The following is an 18,525-nucleotide window of genomic DNA, read 5'->3' as shown; positions in this document are numbered from 1 at the left end:
GGGCCGGGGGGCGCACAAAGGGAGGAGGGGGGGGGACACATTGGGGGGACATTAGGGGATATTAGGGGACAGGGGGGGATATGGGGGGACAGGGGGGACCCTGCCCGTTGCCTCAGTCCCCGGGGAGGGCGGGCACGGCGCTGGGGATGCGCAAGGGGGGACCCTCGGAAGCCCCCCCATGTGTAGGGCCGGCTTCTCCGGCTCCCCACGCCAGCCTCGGTTAATTAATTCGGCTTGCTGATCAGCCTCATTAACCCCCCCGCCCTCCCCATCATGTATATCCCCTCTGGGGGGGTGGCAGATCTCCAGGACCCCCTCTCTGCCACCCCAGAGCCCCCCCTGCTTTGGCACCCCAGGACCCCTGATCCCTGCCCTGCTTTTTGGGGTCTGGGGGCGCACATCCTACAGCCCCACAGCCCCTGAGCACCCCAGAGGGGCTCAGCCCTCCACCAGGAGCCGAGCAGCCCCCCAGCACCGGTGACCCCCCGGCATAAAGGGGTGTGTGGCCCCCAGCGATGGCAGCGTGGATTTTCAGGGCGTAAAAAACCCCCCCCCCGGGCACCTCGCGGGCACCACAGGCTCCGAGCATCCCCGCTGCGGATCCTCCTTGCCCACTCAGGCCCCGCTCGGTGTCCCCAGCGGGTCTCAGAGGCAGCCAAATGTCCCTGGCATCACGCACGGTCCCCTCGTCCTGCCTGGGACACATGGAAGAAGACAACAAGGAGAAAAAGCAGCGAGAGGAATCCAGCCGAAGCCGTCAGCCTCAGGACTGTGCCCTTCTCGCCTCCCTGGAGGGCTGGGGAGGTGTCATGCTGTGGTGCCCATTTATCCAGCCACCTTTTTTGCCTTAAATCCCCATGTCCAAGCTCGGTGCTTGCAGGATGGAGGCGGAGGAGGCAGGGAGGGCGGCTCGGGGAGTGCTGCGTGTGGCCGAGAGCTCGGCGAGCGGCTCCGGCTCCCGCTGGAGGATGATCGGCGAGAGCTCAGCCTGCCCCATCCAAAACTTCTTCACGTGTGGGAGCGGGGTGAATCAGCACCAAGCATAAACCCAGTGCTGCAGACAGGATCTGGGATTTTATACCTGGAGATCCAGCAGGCTGCCAGGCAGATCCGGCACCGACTTAGGCTGGCTTTCGAGTGCGGATGCATGAATTGATGAATACGTGTGTGTAAATATGCACGCATGCAAATAGGTGAATGTATCCCAACAGAAAGCCCCAAATCTGCCGCAGTTCATTAAGGGCAATTCTTTCGAGTCGCAGAGGCTTGGTTCGCTTGCAGCAGGCGTGTTGGCAGAGCGAGGCGTGCGGCGTTGTGCCCAAAGCCCTGCGTTTCGGCGTGCTGGGGGTGCACGGAGGAGGTGACAGAGGAGGGAGAAGAGGGTTTGCACAGTTTGTTTTGCGGCTGCCGGTCCACTTCTGATTTCCCAAGTGCCAGCTGAGTGGCTTGGGGCTGTTTTATTTTCCTGTCTTGTAATGCTCGCAGCCCTTCGTGCTCGCCCGGCCGCTCTCGTGGGGTGCACGGAGTTGCTCCTGCCCCACTCCTCGGCCAAGCTGAGTTAATTACATTTCTTTTTGCTCCTTTCCCTCCCGAAAGAGTGGAGGAAGAGGAAGCCAGCCTGCCGGCGTGGGGAAGCAGCAGGCAAACAGCTGGGAGGCTGCGCCTGCCGGGCGTCCCACGTGCCTGCTGTGATGCTGCGGGTCGGGGCAGCAATCGCTGCTTTTTGGGTGTTTGTGGCATCGGTATCCCCTCCTCATGCTAAATTTAAAACAACTGGGTGAAGAAAAGGGGGTTTTCTGCCCCGCTGCTGCTCCACAGGGCATTAAGCAGCTCATTTGGTGGGGGGCTGATGAGCGGCTGCCCCGTGGGACCCCATTTAGGGGGCTGTGGCGCGGCCACCCTGCTGGCACGGGGAGGGAGGTGAGGTGCTGCCCAAATCTGCCCAGATTCGGGTGATTTCACCCTTTTCCTCCACCCCCCAACAAGTCTCTGGGTCCTGAATCTCGCTGCTGTTTCGGGCTGTGCCACGGAGCGCGGTCTCCTTCGGGGAGACCAAGTTCCCAGGCAGGTGGTGAGGGCAGGGGCTGCGTAAATCTCTCCTCCTGGGCAGGTGAGGCAGGGACTGGGAATTACAGCGTGGTCACGCAGTTAAAGCACACGGAATTTCGTCTGCCCATGGGCAGCTGACCCGTGAGCTGTGAAGTTTGCAGCGTTCGGTGACAGCTTTCGCTCTCAGCAGCCAGGGCTGGAGCCTTTGCGCCAGAGCGGGGCGAGGGGAGGGTCTGAGGGGACCCTCAGTGGTGGTGGGCCCTATAAAAAATGTAGGGTGGCTCAGAGGAAAGCCCCCCTCGTTCCTGGCTCGGCTGGTGGCTGATGGAGATGTGCAGATCCCGATAGCTTCGGTTGGGAGCGGGGCCCCCCGCGGGTCTGGCCGCACGCGGTGTGTTGCTCCTGATGCTGGTGGTGCCTGGCGTGAAGGAAAAGGGCTGCCAGAAAGAGTTTGGGGAAACAAAAAACGGTGCTTAAACTGCAATCTCGTGTGTTTGAGGTGGTGTCACGGTGCTGGAGGCTTTAGGGGGAAAAGCTGCAGGGTTTTTTCCCCTTTCCAGCACGTTCACAGCGCCGCAGATGGCTTGGCACCCAGTGGGAGGGGAGCGGTCATGCCCCGTCCCGCCGCGGAGCTCGAGGAAGGCCGAGCAGGATGCCGTCGGTGCCAGCTGAAATAAAACCAGGTTTGCATTTCCATTTACTGCTGGAGTAGTATTTTTTTTTTCTCTCGTCTCGGGGCTGAAGAAATCAGGGCTTTTACAGGTGCCAGGCTGTAGCTCTTCCCACCCCAGCATCCCCGCTGGATGAGGCATCCCTCCTCCTGCCAGTTGGAAAATTCTCTGTAGGTTTTGCTTCTCCAGGGGACTGCAGGGTGTAGGGGCACGCTGCTTTTGAGCAGCTGACCCCAAAAAAAGCTGTGCCCACGCTGGCAGCAGCTCCTGGGGGGGGCCACGAGCGTGCGTGCGGCGGCGGCGGGGAAATGTTCCCCGCTCCGGCCCTCGGGGAGCCGCTGGAGGAGCCAAAGCTACCCGAGGTGTGGGCTGTACGTGCTGCTGACACCTTACGGGAACGGGGAGCGCGGTAGAGCAACAGATCGGGTGTTGTTCCAGCTCCGTGAACGTCTCCCGGAGATATTAAAAGCACCGGCTGAAACCTAAGGCCCAGCTCTCCATGAATGGCTCCGTGGAGACGCTGCCGAGCGCGCTCAGGTGCTGCCAGGCTCTGATTGAAACAGGGAAACACCACGAGCGGGTGTTCGCTTCGACTTCTTCCTCCAAGGGAAGGATTTCTTTGGAGGGAAGGGGAAGCATCCTGCGCTGTTCCCCATCACCAAACGAAACCGTCCTGCCCACACCTCGGTGCTGAGCGATGCTGGCCTCCCCCTGCTGCCCAGGGGTCCCAAATCTCGGGGGTCCCTGCGCCATGCGGGGCTCTCTGGCTGTCCCCGAGGCGCTGGAGTCGTGGCGGTGCCCCTGCTGCCCTGGCTTTGCCATGCAGGACGTGCCTCTCGTAGGGACCAGGAGCTCTGCAGCCCCGCTCGCCCTGGCCGTGAGCAGGCGACGTCGTGCTCGGAGGTAGGTATCGAGGTGGGCTTTCATCCTGTCTGATACCAGCTATGCTTGGGGAGTGGCTCTGTAAAAATGGCACGGGGGGGACGCCGCTCAGCACCTCTGTCCCAGCCGTGTGGGTTGTACAGGGGCAAACGGCACGGGGAAGGAACAAGAAGTGCTTTTTGTGCCTGTTTACCCGAGCAGCTTGCTGCGAGCGGTAATTAAAAGTAAACCTGGGCTCCGCTGGCTGGCTCAGCACCCCTGGTTGTTAAGGTGAAGCAGCCAAAGCAATCCTCAATTCAGCAATTCCTCGACTTTCGGGAGCGTGGCCAACACTCACAGCGTCTCCCAGCCCGTTGCACATTCTTGTAATAAAGCTCACGATTGGGAAAAGAAAATCCAATGGGAGAGGTGAGCTGGTTCTTTGGACCTTCAGCTGCCCTTCTGCAGAGACCACCTTGGTCCGGCCCCCTGGGCTTGCTCAAAATTAGCCCCAGCCCCCGAGGAAGGCGTTAGGCAGCGGCTGCGGGTTCGCTCCAAGGGGCCGTGCCATCTTTACAGCCATTTTGGGGGCTAAAAGCATCCTTTAGGGTACCTCCAAGTGGCCCGCGTGGCACCGTGCAGGGCTGTGCCAGCTGGGGCCTGTCCCTCTGAAGGCATTTTGCTGGTCCCCTCCCCAAAATTTCCATGCCACGCGGTGCTGAAGAGCCCGCATGCGGGAGTTGGTCCTTTGGGGTTTTGCACGAGGTCTCGTCCAGTTGCCACCTCTCTCCCTGAGTCCCCCAGCCCCCCGGTTTGCAGCTCTCCCCTGCGGGTTGCTGTGGCAGTGAGTAATTCTGCTCTCTTTTTCTTTCGCAGCCGCCAGGGAGGAGGAGGCGAAGTCGCCGCGACGGCGCTTTGGTGGAGCTGAGATGCTGAGGCCAGGCCCCGCCACCCCGTCCTTCCTCTGCATTTGTAAGGGAGTCTTTCCCCTGCCACTCCTACCCCGTAAGAGCAGGGGGGAATAAAACTCATGGTTCCTTACTCAACGAGATGTTTAATTTTCATTAATCGCTTCTGTTTTTTTGGTGGGATCACACATGGGGCTGCGATCCCAGCTCCGTGTGAGATTTGGGGCTCCCCCCGTCACGTATTTGGGTTCATCGGTTTTGGGCTCCGGCCGCTCTGGTTTTTTATTCACTCAGCAATTCGTTCGTGTCTGTGGGCAGCACCTGGCACGGCCGTGGCTCTTCGTTGTGTGTGTCCGCTCAGGCCAGGGTGGATTTGCTGCTCGTGGTGAGCCCTGGGCTCCAGGGGTGAGCTGCTGATCATAAGCACAGAGATCGTGTGGATCATGGATCCATGAAGATCTACCAAGCTCCTGACACCCTAAACAGCACCAATTTCTGCTTCCCCCTCTGGTGATTAGAAACTTGGAGGGCCGGCGAATCTTTTACCTATTAATTAATGGTGAATGCGCATCGTTGTCTCGTTAATCCTAAAAAAGACGGGTCTGGGTACAGGCAGCCAGCAGAGGAAGGCTGCTCGTGCTCCTGTGTTTGCTGTTTTCTGGTGTTTTGGACCCGTGGGTGAGGACTGGGGTCCTGGGAGCTGGTGGAGACCCCACTGAGCCAGGGACATGGGGTGAGGCAGGGGAATGCTGCTGCCTCTTTGCTCCAGGGCTGGAGAACCTGGGGCAGCTTGTTGCTCAGGTGGTTTTTGGAGAGCAAAGACTGATTGTCAGGTCCTGAATGGGATCTTTTGCGTTTATTGAATGTTTTCACCTTGTATATAAGAATATTTACTGGTGATGTGGAGGAGTGAGAAGCTGGACAGGATGTTTTAGGGAAGGGGAGCGAACTGCCCTGAGCTGAGCCCCTCCAGCCTTGCTGCAGGAGTCAAGGAACTGCCTGAGAGAGGAGATGAGCCCAAACTTGGCTCCGTGGAAATGCCGGGCTGCAAGAATTTTTTCTGAATTTGTAACACAATAAATGTACAAGTTGAAAATGTCCCTGCTGGTGTTATTTAACTGTACCTGCTGGTATTATTTAAATCAGGCTGAGGCAGACTGTGCGATAGGGAGATTCAGCATAACCCCAAAATACCTGAATCGGGTGGTGTTCTGGGGACAGAGGACAGTCAGCTCCACCGAGCGAAGAGTTTTATTATATGGACACCATCCAGTGACTGGGGAAAAAAAATATTTATAGATTTAATTCTGCCCTTTAAAATGTACCTGTTGTCCCATGGAAACCTTCTGCAGGGTTGTTGGTTCTGCTCTGTAAAAAGCCCTAAAACACGTTTTCTGACTGCAGGAAGCCGTGTGGGCTCTCCCCAAACTCCTGTAAGTCACCGCCAGACCCGGGGCGTTGCGGAGAGGATTTGCCCACTGCCTTGTGCTGGCACCCCAGGTTTTGTCGCAGCTGCTTTACAGAGATAAATTCTTCTTTGTGCAGCGGGAGGGGAGCTGGAGGCTGACTGGTGCGAGTGGGAAGGTGTGAGCGTGCCGGAGATGTGCTCAGAGTCTGGCCTGGAGGGACCAGGTTGGCTTCTTCAGACGTGTGGGTCTAAAAACGCGTTCAATGAAAGCGTAACGTGGTTGTAAAGTGCAATTAGGTGGATCGCGGGGCTCTATATCCTTAAGCAAAACTTAGAAGTGCTGGTTTATTCCTTTCCCACTGTAATTTTTGTTTCGAAGACCAGCGTTCAGGTGCTGTGATGCTGCCCATAGATCAGAGCCGAGGGAAACCTCGTTCCCTCTCCACAGCTGCGGAGGTCTCAGAGGCTCCCACTTGGTCCATATTTTTTCTCCATGGTAGAAGCGCCTTTTGCTAACATTTTACAATTTCCCCACACTTGTCCTGCTCACGGATATTCCATGCAGTTGGTTATTTGGGGCTTTTTGGGGGGAAATCGGTGCCTTTCCCCCCCGGCAGCTCCCAGCCTGTGTCATCCCCATGGCCGTGGCCCAAGTCTAAACTTAACCTTGGCTGAAGGCTGAAGATAGTCCCTTTATCTGATGGCAAACGAGGAAATACATTTCTTAAAATAATTAATGGTCCCTGAAGAGTATCTTTTTATTAGCATCCGTGTGTGTGAAAGCTGCTGCTCTATAAATACGCGGCGGTTTCCTGCTCACAGCACAGCGCTGACAGGGAGACCATCCCAAATGGGGTGCCGCCCCTCAGAGCTCCAAAATCCCATTTCTGTGGAAATTTCTGCCTTTTTTTTTTTAATTATAATTACCATTTATTGGCGGTGGGTGCTTAAAAAACCCTGCTGAACAGTGGTGAATAAAGAGCCTGGGCCTGGAGGCATGTCCTGATGGTGCTGGGGTGCTGGGACTGCTGCTGGGGGGTATTGGTGGGACCACTGCTGGTGGGACCACTCCTGGTGGGCTACTGGTGGGCTACTGGTGGGCTACTGGTGGTGATATTCCTGGTGGAGATGCTGTGGGCCTGGCGCCGCCATGGGAGCTGCTGCCTGGGCTTGCCGCCGCGCCCGGGTGTGCGTAGCAGTCTGCTGCAGCAGCATTAATCATTACCTTGGGGAAAGATAATTATTTGTGGAGAAATCGTAGCCCGTTAACGAGGAGCCGTCCTTAACTGCTTCCCTGCTGCTGGGAGCACTCATTTGAGCCCCAATTCCCCTGTGGTCACCTTGCTGGTGGTGGCCCCGGTGCCCTCCGAAGCACCTCAAGGCTGGTGCGGGCCCTGCCTCAGGCCCAGCAGCAGAGGTGGCCAGAAATGGCCCCAAAAAGCTTGAGGCAGAGGTGGGGATGAGCCTTGGCTGTGGCTCAGCTGCTGGTGCCGTCCCTGGGGACAGTCCTGATGGTCCCAAGGAAGAGATGGGCCTGCAGAGACGGGGCCATGAGGCACCATGAAGGCTGTGGTGACCTTGCTGTGAAACGCCAGAGTTTTGGCAGAGAGTCTACCACCAGAGTTGCTTATTTTGTCCCATGTGCTTCTATTTCCATCTTTCCTTGCTGCCAGGCACCTTTGGTGTGTCCCCTGCTATGAGCCAGCCCTGGCAGCCCTTTTTGGAGAGCTTATGTTTGCTCCCAGCCCACACAGCCCCAAGCCTGGGGGTCTGTTACCCTAGAAGAGGCCGAGGCCATACCAGGTGCCACCTGGAACGATAAATCCTTGAAACCTGCATGGATTCCCCATCCCGGCCCTGCACTCGGGGTGAACTTTGTCCTCAGGAGCCCAGAGGAGGTGGCTGCTCCCCACCAGCCAGCTGGCCTTGAAATGAGCTGCTCCTAACACCGGCGCGACCTCCAATCCAGGCAAACATGGAAAAAGATGAATTTACGAGCTGTAAAGAGGGGATCCGTATCAGCTTGTAAGGAGGTTTAACGCCCAGCAGCGTGTTCTCAAGTTTTGTCCTTAAACGCTGCGATTTGCTTTTGACTGCGTGGCCCCAGATGAGTGCTTCCTGCTCCTCGGATCACGCAAATGCTGGTTTTGTTTGTTTGCGTTGACTGCAAGGCAACGAAATGGGGAAACAGGATTAGAGGGGCGATTTGGGAAAAAAACACTGATTTCTCTAATCAGATTTGAGTCACAAGCTGGCTGCTTCTGCAGGGGGGTCAATGCGGGGAGAGGATGCCGGGAGGCGAGGCAGGGCCCGGTGCTCACAGCCAAGGCTGGGCAGTGCCGTGTGAGCACTGCCTGCATTTTACGATATTTAGGAATTGGGCTCCTCGTTGTGAAGCCCCAACTTAGTTTTACTGCCTAAAGCTGCCAAGGAGCTAAGGGAGGATCAGGAGACACTGTGTGGCCCTCAGGAGGACGGGCAGGGAGCCCTCTCCTTCCTTGCAGGCAGCTCCATGTCTTGTTCCGTCGCCAAAAGGCTCCTCGTGGGCCAGGAACCAGGGAGATACTGGGGTGGCACTGGACATCCAAGGGGTTTCCCAAAGATAACAATGTGGAAATGGTTTTTTTTTCTGCTGGAAATCTGCTCTTGGTCGCTCTGCAGGCAAGGGCTTCTGTGAGATTGCCTCTGGGGCTTTAGTGGGTCCTTGTTCTGAAGCCTCAGCCTCTCTGACACAGGGGCTGCGGGTTCCCTTTTTCAGAAGGGAGAATTAAAGAGGAATTTGTATTTATTTGCTTGTCTGAAATACTCCTGCCCCTCAGGAGTATGTGCTCCGGGCAGCTCCTGCAAGTGCCGTGGCACAGAACAGCTTTGAGCAGATCGGGTGCCGAGGAACGCCAGCAATGCTGAAGAGCCTAAAACAAATACTCCTCGCCCCTCTCCTAACACAGCCTCTTCGCCCCGTGCCTTTGGCCAGGAAGGGTGCTCCAAGCTCTCCTCTAAACCTTCTCCTCTCTCCCTTGTATCTGCAGGGAGTCACCAGCGTTCGGCCGCAGCCCCCCGCTGCGCTCAGCCCTTTTTGGGGGAAAATGCACTGAAACGGGAGCTTCGCCAGACCACGGCTGACGGCGACCTCTGCTTGGACCCTGATGGACTCCGACACAGGACTGCACTACCATGGTGATGATCTTAACCAAAACCCGGGAAAACAAAGGTGCTGACTCCGTAACATGCAGGACTGAGCTGGTAAGCCTTGTGGGGTGTTCCTTGACAGCTCTGCTGCTGAAGCTTTATGGTGTGCTTTCTTCTCATGCTGCAGGACCAGATCTTTAGATCTTTAGATGTTTTTTTATATGGTTTTATCAGTAGTGCTCCCCTGGTTTCTACTGGGCTGCATTAATTTCCAAGGAGCAGGCGAGTGGTAAATGATTGGAGTGCCTTAACTTTTGCATGCGTGCATCTCAGTAAGCGTGCTCTAGGATAAAAAGTAAAAAAATAAAGAAATAAAATCAATGCCGTGAATGACATGGGTTAGAAGTTGCTTTACCCAGAGCGAACAGATGCTCGTCGTTAATAGGAGGATGAGCAAGTGGGGAGCAGGATTAAGGGGGAGATGGCAGAGGTCAGGCTGTGTTATCCCTATGGGATAACACAGAGCCATCCTATAAAGCAGAGTGCAGGGCTGGCCATGGGTGTTTGCACCTCCAGGAGAAATTGTCGTGGTTGGAACAGAAAATAGACCAAAATGGTTCCTCACAGGGTGCAGAGAGCCCCAGATAAGGATGCTCAGGAACACGGCAGGAAGCAGCTGGCAGGATTAGCCATAAAAGGGCATTTTGAGCCTGAAAACAACGTAAATGCCCGAGTTTGCTGGGGATGAAGGTCTGTCTGGCCAGGCTTCCTGGGCAGATAGCGCAGGGTGCTGGGTGGTGGAGGAGGAGGCGACCAAGCCAAGGGGTGAAATTTGGGAAAGAAGGCTGTTGGTACATTAGGAAAGTGTCAACGCTTCACTGTTGGCTCCTGCCAGGAAGGCAGCACCTCCTGCGAGGGGGAAGGCTGAGAATCAGCTCTGGCCATGCCCCAGGAAGATTTGGGAGCCTGGGCAAGCATCCTGTCCCTGCACATCTCCCCAGGGGGCTGCTGCCTGTGCAGTAGGGGAGCTGGCTGCAGAAAGGCCGAAAAGTTTCCTCTCCGTGTTGCTGGGAGGGCTGCGGAGCTGCACCACCAAACCCTGCCCTCCCTTGATTTTTGGGTGCCTCCCGCTGCTGTGGAAGGCAGTAGGGCAGCCGGCTGGTCCTGGCAAGACGTTCACAAGATGTCTGAGCTAGCAAAGAAAGCAAGAGTGTTTCCAGTGACTTCCTGGGGCCCCAGAGCTAAAGAAAATAAAGCTCTGAGCTGCTGTCAAAAATACTGCTTTTCCTGGGGTTTGTCCCATTTCCATGGTCACTCCACTTTGGCCACTCTTTGGAGAGAGCTGCCCGTCCTCCTTGCCTCCTGATTAATTTTACCTGCCACCTAATAAGATGGTACATTATTATTATTATTATTATTATTATTATTATTATTATTATTATTATTATTATTATTATTATTATTATTATTATTATTATTATTATTATTATTATGTGAGCAGGCAAGGTGTAAGAGATGAATCAGGGAGAAGGTGCAATTGTGGTGGCCTGACGCCAGGTAAAACCCAGCAGTGGCAGCGCAGATGGACGCGGATCACATGCCAGAGCTTTGCTCAGATGAAGCAAAGCCTCGTTCAGAGAGGACGGAGCTGCCAGGACAGGCAGTTCGAAAGCAGAATATGGGTATTTGGGGGGAGAACAAAAGAACAATTAGTATGAAAGTGTGTTTTTGCGGGCATAGCTGAAATGGCATGCGACGCCGGATGACATACTGATTTATTGTATATAGAACTGTCCATGCCCATTTTTAGAAGTCTGATTTTTTGCCATACACAGTCAAGAGGAAAATTCTTGGACAAAAGGAGCATAAAAACCCAACTGGGCTTATTTAGTGCCCGTATAGTGGCATTTTTCCCTATTTTTAGTGCACATGGGCACCATTTGGATGCAGAATCCTCAGGAAAAATGCTGGGGTGAGTCTCAGAAACATGCTATATGTGTTAAAAAAACACATAGCTGATTTGTGTCTAGGTGGGAGACCTTCATGAGCTTGGAGTGGGTCAACCACCACTGCTGCTCCTGTCCTGGCCTGTCCAGAGTTACTGCTGAATTCCCAGTTTAGTTTCTGCACTTTTGGGTCCAGGGGCTGGGGATGTGGCTGCAGCTGTTCCCGTGGGCCAGGACTAGCCGTAGGAGTGATGGTTTGCCAGCTCAGGTCTCCACACCGACTCTCCACGTGAGATGTGAACAGTTTTTTTGGTTATTTTCAGCACACTCCAAAGATGAGTCAAGGACCTACGCTCTTCTCTTGTGGCGTTATGGGTAAGTAGCCGAAATTTCGTTCTGTATTTCCTTCACCTCTGCTCCCGTGTCCTCGGCCATGTGCGGGGAGATGTCCTGACCTTCTGGAGCCCTCCTAAAAATGCATCGTGCCCTCGGGTTGCAGCCCCTTGGTGCCACAAGGTGCAGTGTCACCCGGTGTGGGAACCCCTTAGTGGTGACCATCACAGCCAGGCCACCCTCTTTTTGAGGGGCGCTCTCCTGTCCTCCCATCCAGGCTGGGTGAATTGCTTGTCTCCCGCCCCCCAGTGCTTTGATGTATGTGATTATTTTTAGAATTACTCGTATTGTTGGGATTTTAAGCATTTGGGGTCCGAGAATGTGTTTCTCATGGTTTTGCGTATCCAGCCCACGCCCATGACTCTGCATGACGCAAATAATAAATATGAATATTATCACTAAAATGTTCTGCTGCTTGGCACGATGTGTTTGATCATGCCTCAGACAATAATGAAAATATCTTTTTTTGCCTTTAACAATAACGTGAGCTGTTGTATATGGTGTTTAACACCTTTTGTGGCAGAGCTCTCTGTCATCTGTTATGCTGGAAAGCCTCCGAAATCGGTGGGGGATTGTTGCGTTGGCCCACGATCCCGAAAAACCAATGCTGCAGGAGGATGTGCCCCTATATTGTGCTCTTTGGGTTTTGTAACGGGGAGCCAGTCACTAGGCGAAGTCTCAAAACCCAATTAAAATTGTAGGTCAAGTTTGAGCCAAGCTACTTGGTATGAAAGCCAATGCTTTGCAGACAAAGAGGCTGCCCCTTTTCTTCGTGGACACAACTCTCATTAGCGTTAATGGGAGCCGAGCACATGCATTGAGGGGAGATATTTCCCAAGCTCCCTGATAACTTGAGTCAATTGGAGGAGGCGGGGGGGGGGAAGATGGAAAATGTTTTGATTTTTTTTTTTTCGGATGAAAGTCACAAGCTTCTAAGTCAAGAATGGGTAGAAACAGTCCGTTCCCTTTCTCCTGCCTGTCAGAAATGAGGAAGGGACAAAGAAACCCAATCAGATGGTTTTGTCTTGTGCTGTGGCACTGGCAGGCTCCTCCACGAATATGAAGAGCCTGAGCCTAATTGAAAACCAGCTTGGTGTTAATAGCTTTTACAAAGCCTTTTGCGTCCTCCTAGCGCGGTGCTGGTCTTCCTGGGCTGCCAAATTATCCTGTTTCCAAGGGAACCCAATCTCACCTCCTTGACCACGGCTTACCATGTAATTGTCTTTGTCATGCCCAGTCAAGAGGAGCGAGTCCCTGGCATGTCAGAGCATTGTGTGGTTTGTGCTCCATTTTTCAGGCGTCCTTCCCAAACGCTCTTCTTGATGCCTCCAAACCTGGGCCACGGTCACAAACCAACTCCACGCTGAAACTTGCTCAGTGTCTAAGTAAATCCCAGGGTCATGATGGCCCCGAAAGGGCAACTGGGTGAATATTTCAGGTCAGGAGGCCAAGAGGGAAAGCAGGGAGGTCTCTTGCCAGAGGGGATGCCATATACAGGGATTGCTCCCACTGCCAAATTCGGTATTGGTGGCCTCAAACCAGATCTAAAGGAGTCAAAATGTAAATGTCACAAATATTCTTGGTCAATGGGCACTCCAGCAGCATCGCAACGGGCAGCACGGGCCACTCTGCCAAGAACATTGCCTGCACAAAGCTCTGAAAAACACTATGAAGGGGACAGGGGTAAACTGAGTCCCAGACATTTTAGATGTAGGATGTATTGAACTCTGAAAGGGTCTGAAAATTGGTTATAGGTTTTATTATTACTCGATATATAGACAAACATTATTAAAGGCTTGATATGTCAGATGGTACAATGGTAGATGCACTTTTTTTGATTTTTAGGTTTATAAGTAATACTCTGTCAGTGGGATGACAGAAATATTAGTTAAAAGACTGTTGAATTTATAGTTCTAGGCATTTCATCTTTAATCTTCTTCCTAGCAAAGGGCTACCTAAATAAACAAAAGCATTTTTCCCCTTCTCCTTGATGGGCCCTCGAAACACCTGGGAGTGTAGGAATTGCCCTGTTCCTGGATGGAGTCTTTTTTCCTTCTCTTTCCTTGCGGTCTCCATCGCATGCCCTCCAGTAAAAGAGTGTGTTAGAGAAAGAAGCGAGCGTTTTAGAAAGTTTGGGTATTACTTTTGGCTTGCCCTGTTGGAAATTTTCCATCTGCGGGTGGACGGCAGTGGCAGCTGCACGCTGTTCTAACAACACATTGGCAGCATTGACCAGCTCCTCTTTAGGTGGTGAGTAAGAAGTTTTTTGGCACCTCAGTGGGTAGCAGCTGAGGAGCGGGCACGTTTTTACCAAAATGGTATTGAATTTCCCCCCCCATGCACAAGGAGCATGCACGCGTTGCCTGCTCTCAAGCAGTAGGTTTGGGGGCTTGCACTTGCTGAAGCCCAGCTCCACACATTATTTTTTAATCTGATTTGTGCCAGGGGAAAGCAGGAGGGCCGTCAGGCTCCATGGCACTGCCACCAGCTAATTGCAACCATCGGATTTGTTCCACCTCGAGGAATCATCATCTCCTGAACATAAACAAGGGGCAGTGGAAAATACAGGTCCGCCTTTTCCCCAGTGCGCTGGGGCCAGGAGACTAAAATTCAACGCGGACACCACGTGAAAAAGGGAGCTGGATGTGCACCCGCACGAAGAGAAATGTTTGGGTTAGGATCCAAACAGAATTTATCTGCCAAAAAGGAGGAAAAAAAAAAAAAGTGATTGAAACCCGTAATTACTTTACAAGTTGCTGTAATAAATTATGTATGAATGTAAATTATTTCACAGGGAAAGAACGTGGAGGAAACTTGAGCAGAAGGATCATGCATTATGTATAAAAAGGAGCTGTAAAAATATTATAGCAGCACATTTGTGCCGTTATGGTTAAAGTTGTGTCAGCATTTTGATTTTACACCCTTCTTCTCTGTGGTTATGAGCATGGCTGTTAAAATTTACTCCGTGTCATCGGAGGAACGCAGCCCCTCAGCAGGCGTTTCGGCAGCCGCCGGCCATCCCGAAGGTGCAGGGGAAGAAATGCAAATGTTTCCCTGGGCTCCAGGCTTGTTTTGGGGTACCAAGACCCTAAATCATGTTGGTTGTTTCCAACGAAGTTTCAACAGGACCTCCTTCACCTGCGGTGCTCGTAAATTAAATGCTGGCCCTCGGTCTGGTGGTGTGTGCACAAAGCTCACCTGGCCTGGGATGTCACGGATGGGTTCAGGTCTTTGGGGTACTTGGAGGGAATGGGATCCCCCTCAGGGCTCCCGGTGCCCAAATCTTGGAGGAAGGGCTGCAGAGGGCACAGGTAGCAGCAGGGCTTGGGGTGCCACGCTGGGGCTGCTCTCAAGCTTGCCATCAGTCTGGCCCTTTGGTGGTTGTTTGCTGCAGGTGGAGAGGTTCATTCCTCATCTCTCCTGGCTTCAGGCAGCAATTTCACCTCAAATCCCTTGGGTGAAGTTTTCTGGTTCATCAGCGACTGATCTTTATGAACAGAACAGAGCAGTCCAGTTGGAAGGGACCTACCAAGATCATCCAATTGACCGCCTGAGGACTAACCCAAAGTTAAAGCATGATATTGAGGGCACTATCCAAACGAATGGGACGTCAACCACCTCTCCAGGAAGCTTGTCCCAGTGTTTGACCACCCTCAAGGTAAAGAAATGTTTCCTAATATCCAGTCTGAACGTCACCCAGCTCAGCTTTGTGCCGTTACAGTACAGCTACAGCAAACCCGGTGCCTTCATCCGATGGGAGCCAGATGTGCGAGGATCTCGGGGCTGTTCGGGGGACACCACCAGTCTGAGACCTCAGGACATGGACTTGTTTGAAGATCACCCAGGGAAAAAGATGGACGTTGTTCCAAGTGAATTAGGAAAGGGTAAAATGGGGGTAAAAGGGGAAATAAAGCGACCTGCTCTAGACTAAAGGGTAGCAGGCTCTAAAAGGTAGCTTCTTTTAAACCCCATAAATCCATCCTCGTTTAGTTGATGGACATATTCAGCGAGTGACTGAAAGTTTGGTAGCTTTAAGTTAAAATCCAGAAGTCGGAGGCTCAGGCTATCTCATCTGAGGACAGCGACAGCCAAGAAGGACCCGGATAACCATGAGGAAGAGCTCCACGTGCCACAGCTGCATCGGAGCTTTGTTGCAAACGTTCTCCATCATTTTCCGAGAGGCAAACGAGTGCTTTCCAGCAAAGCAGTTTACTTCTGAACCGGGGAGCTCTCTCGGTGGATTTTATCCTGAAACAAATTGCTGCCTCTGGGTAAACCAAGCTGAGGTTTGTAATTTAAGAAAATTAATACAGGCTTAGCTGCAGCAGTATTAATGGCTCCGCTGCAATTATCGTTATCAGCGTTCTCGGGACGCGAATCTTGGTCTTAAAAAATTGAAGAGAAAAGCAGCCAGGTTTCCTCACGGGGCTTTCCCGGGTCGTTTCATCACACCCCCGACCCCTAGACCGCCCTCATTTTGTGTTGGATTTGTGGATTTGTGTTTCCATTGGTGTCAGGGCAGACACTTTGCCTCGAAAATACATTTTGGGGGCTATTGTGGCAGCGGGGGACCAGCACCCCAAGCACCTCCTGGATGGGAGCTGCCCCGCCAGGCACCCGGCTTCCTCCAGCACGTGCTGAGCACAAAGGAAAGAAGCAAATAATAACCCGAAGTCGCTGCTCGGGTTAACAGCACGCTTACAAGTTTCCTCGTGATTATTTTTTTTAAAGATTTATGGCTGTTTGTGCAGGAGTCACGTTGGATAGAGGAAGGTGTCCTGTATCCTCTCATAGAAGCTTACCGAGGCCTGATGTAAGGCGTGACGTCTGGGCCCGGGGGTCGTGGCAGCTTGCCATAAAAAATTAGCTTCTATTTCTGGTCCTTTTGTCTGGTGACCTGACCCGAGAAATCTCTCTGCTGGCAGCATAATAAGGGGGGGGGGGGGGGGGAAATAATACAGATCTAAACATAGATGTGATTGTGCAGCACGGGTTTCTCGCTTTGTGTTGTGCTTGTTGAAATGAGGAGGGCTAAAGCACGGCGCGGTGGCTCGGTGCAGCACCAGGCTGCTCGTGGAGGGAGCTGGTTTTGGGGGGAAAATGGGAAAAGGAGCCAAGAGTGGTGTAGGGACAGCAGCTTAGAGAGGCGCTGGGTGTGACCTGGGTGCGCATCTTCCTTACCACCAGGCTGTACCTGCAGCTGCGGGGCGGGCACGGCTTTGAACTCAGAGCTCAGCTGTCTAAGTGGAAAAAAAATAGAAAAAAAAACTCTAAAAAATGCCGCACAGTTTAGATAGGATCACACAGCACGGTTTGCCTCTGTCTGCAGCAGCCGCCACCGAAAGCAGCCCCAGCGGGCTGTCGGGTGATGACTTTTTTCCATCGCAGCAGCCCCACCAGGGTTTGCCTGTCGAGCATCAGCTGCAAGCCTGCACAGAGCCCTGCTAGCCCCAGCAGCCCGTGCCAAGGAGCCCCAATGGGCCTCCTCTTTCTTCTTTTCTAGGCAGGGAACCGTGTGTGGGAATGAGCTCACCGCGCTTAAATCCTCCTCCTGCGCGGTCGTGGCGGGGATCCCCGCCTGCAGCTGCAGCCGGGCTCGCCGGTCTCCAAGGGGCTGCCGGCCCCTTGCTGTGCACGTCCTGGATGGGGAGGGAAGGAGCCGTGGATTTGGGAGGCTCGGGTGTCTGGGGGATTGGCCCAGAGTGTCCCCAAATGCACCCGGTGGAATGAAACCCCAAATGAAATGAACGCCCTCGCGAACGCCCCGAAAGCAGGTGGCAAAGCTGCAGGTGGGCAAATTCCTGAGTCTGCAAACTGATGGAAAAAGAGGGAAAAGATGTAAAATATTCAGCGTGGCTGAAAGGGTGGCTTTTGGTTCCCCGTAGGCTCTGATGTCCTTGGCACGGGGAAGCAGTGCCCCCGTACCTGTTTTCCCCAACATTGCATCACCTTTGGGCTCTTCACTTTGTTTTATTTTTGTGAACCTCCTGGGCAATGGTTGATTGCAGAGCCTGGGGTGAAAGGGATGCATCCGAGGCATGATTTATCGCAGCGATCTGGCAGTGCCCATGCCGTTTCGTGGGGCTGCCCTCCCCTTGGTGGTGCAATCTGGATATCGGGGCTCCGATTTGTATCGGCTCCCAGCAGCTTCGCTCCTGCTGCGATTCTCATTTTGGGCTCTCCCTTTCCATCCACACCACAGCAACCGTGCTGCTGGCGGTTTGGGAAACCATATTCCAAGAGTTAATTAATTAATTTGCACTGGAAAACGCCCCATATGCTACTCTTTGCTTACGGACGCGGCGAGCGAGTCGCAGAGTTAATTAACGCTAATGCCTGCGCGCTTGTGTGTGTGTGTGTGTGTGTGTGTGTGTGTGTGTGTTTTTGTCATTTCTGCCCCAGAAAATGACAGATGGGGAGACCTCAGCAGGACGTGCCCTCTGCAGATCGAGCAGCCGGGCGCCAGCATCTGGGACTGCCTGGCGGACAAGGGCGAGGAGAGCTCGCTGTGGCCGCGGGAAGCCTCCAGCACCTGCTCGGTCACCAACCTGATCAAAGAGCTCAGCCTCAGCGACCCCCACGGCCACCCCTCGGCACCCCCCAGCAAGCGCCAGTGCCGCTCGCTCTCCTTTTCGGACGAGCTGGCCGGCTGCAGGACGTCGTGGAGACCCTTGGGCTCCAAGGTCTGGACGCCGGTGGAGAAGAGGCGGTGTTACAGCGGGGGCAGCGTGCAGCGCTACTCCAACGCCTCCGCCACCATGCAGAGGAGCTCCAGCTTCAGCCTCCCCTCCCGCTCCCATCCCTTGGCCTCCTCCTGCGACCACCCGGCGCTCGCCAGCCGCCTGGGCTGCCAGGCGAGGAAAACAGGACCCGGAGGGCCGGGAGGTGAGACGTGGAGCCCCGAGGGTGGCCGGGTGGACATGCAGAGGTCCCTGTCCTGCTCTCATGACCGCTTCTCCTCCTCGGAGCCCGGCCCGCCCTCGGCCAGCAGCACGCCCGCCTCCACGCCGCAGCTGAGCCGCCGCGCCACGGGGCTGTGCCGCAGCCGCTCGCAGCCCTGCGTCCTCAACGACAAGAAGGTGGGCGTCAAGCGGCGCAGGCCCCAGGAGGCGCAGGAGCAGCGGCCGTCGCTCGACCTGGCCAAGATGACCCAGGTAAGG

The 18,525-nt window shown here is 54.1% G+C and overlaps 1 protein-coding gene across 9 annotated transcripts in view; it reads left to right on the top strand.

Moving 5' to 3' along the window:
* The window catches only part of FAM53B (family with sequence similarity 53 member B), a 29,672-nt gene that overhangs the window by 315 nt on the left and 10,832 nt on the right, over positions 1 to 18,525 (top strand). Inside the window, exons 1-6 of one of the 9 annotated variants that reach the window (XM_068689101.1) lie at positions 579 to 2,732; positions 3,563 to 3,623; positions 4,458 to 4,586; positions 8,927 to 9,140; positions 11,296 to 11,347; positions 17,768 to 18,519. In XM_068689101.1, coding sequence (XP_068545202.1) covers positions 9,072 to 9,140; positions 11,296 to 11,347; positions 17,768 to 18,519 — 873 coding nt within the window. In that variant the 5' untranslated portion in view covers positions 579 to 2,732; positions 3,563 to 3,623; positions 4,458 to 4,586; positions 8,927 to 9,071. Of the gene's footprint in view, positions 1 to 578; positions 3,624 to 4,457; positions 4,587 to 8,926; positions 9,141 to 11,295; positions 11,348 to 17,767; positions 18,520 to 18,525 lie in introns of those variants that run through there. The other 8 variants (XM_068689099.1, XM_068689103.1, XM_068689102.1 and 5 more) reach the window with 8 other exon arrangements.

This window comes from Anas acuta, chromosome 7 (genome assembly GCF_963932015.1).
Source record: "Anas acuta chromosome 7, bAnaAcu1.1, whole genome shotgun sequence".
Lineage (NCBI taxonomy): Eukaryota > Metazoa > Chordata > Aves > Anseriformes > Anatidae > Anas > Anas acuta.
This window is presented reverse-complemented; position numbering and strand designations above follow the sequence as displayed.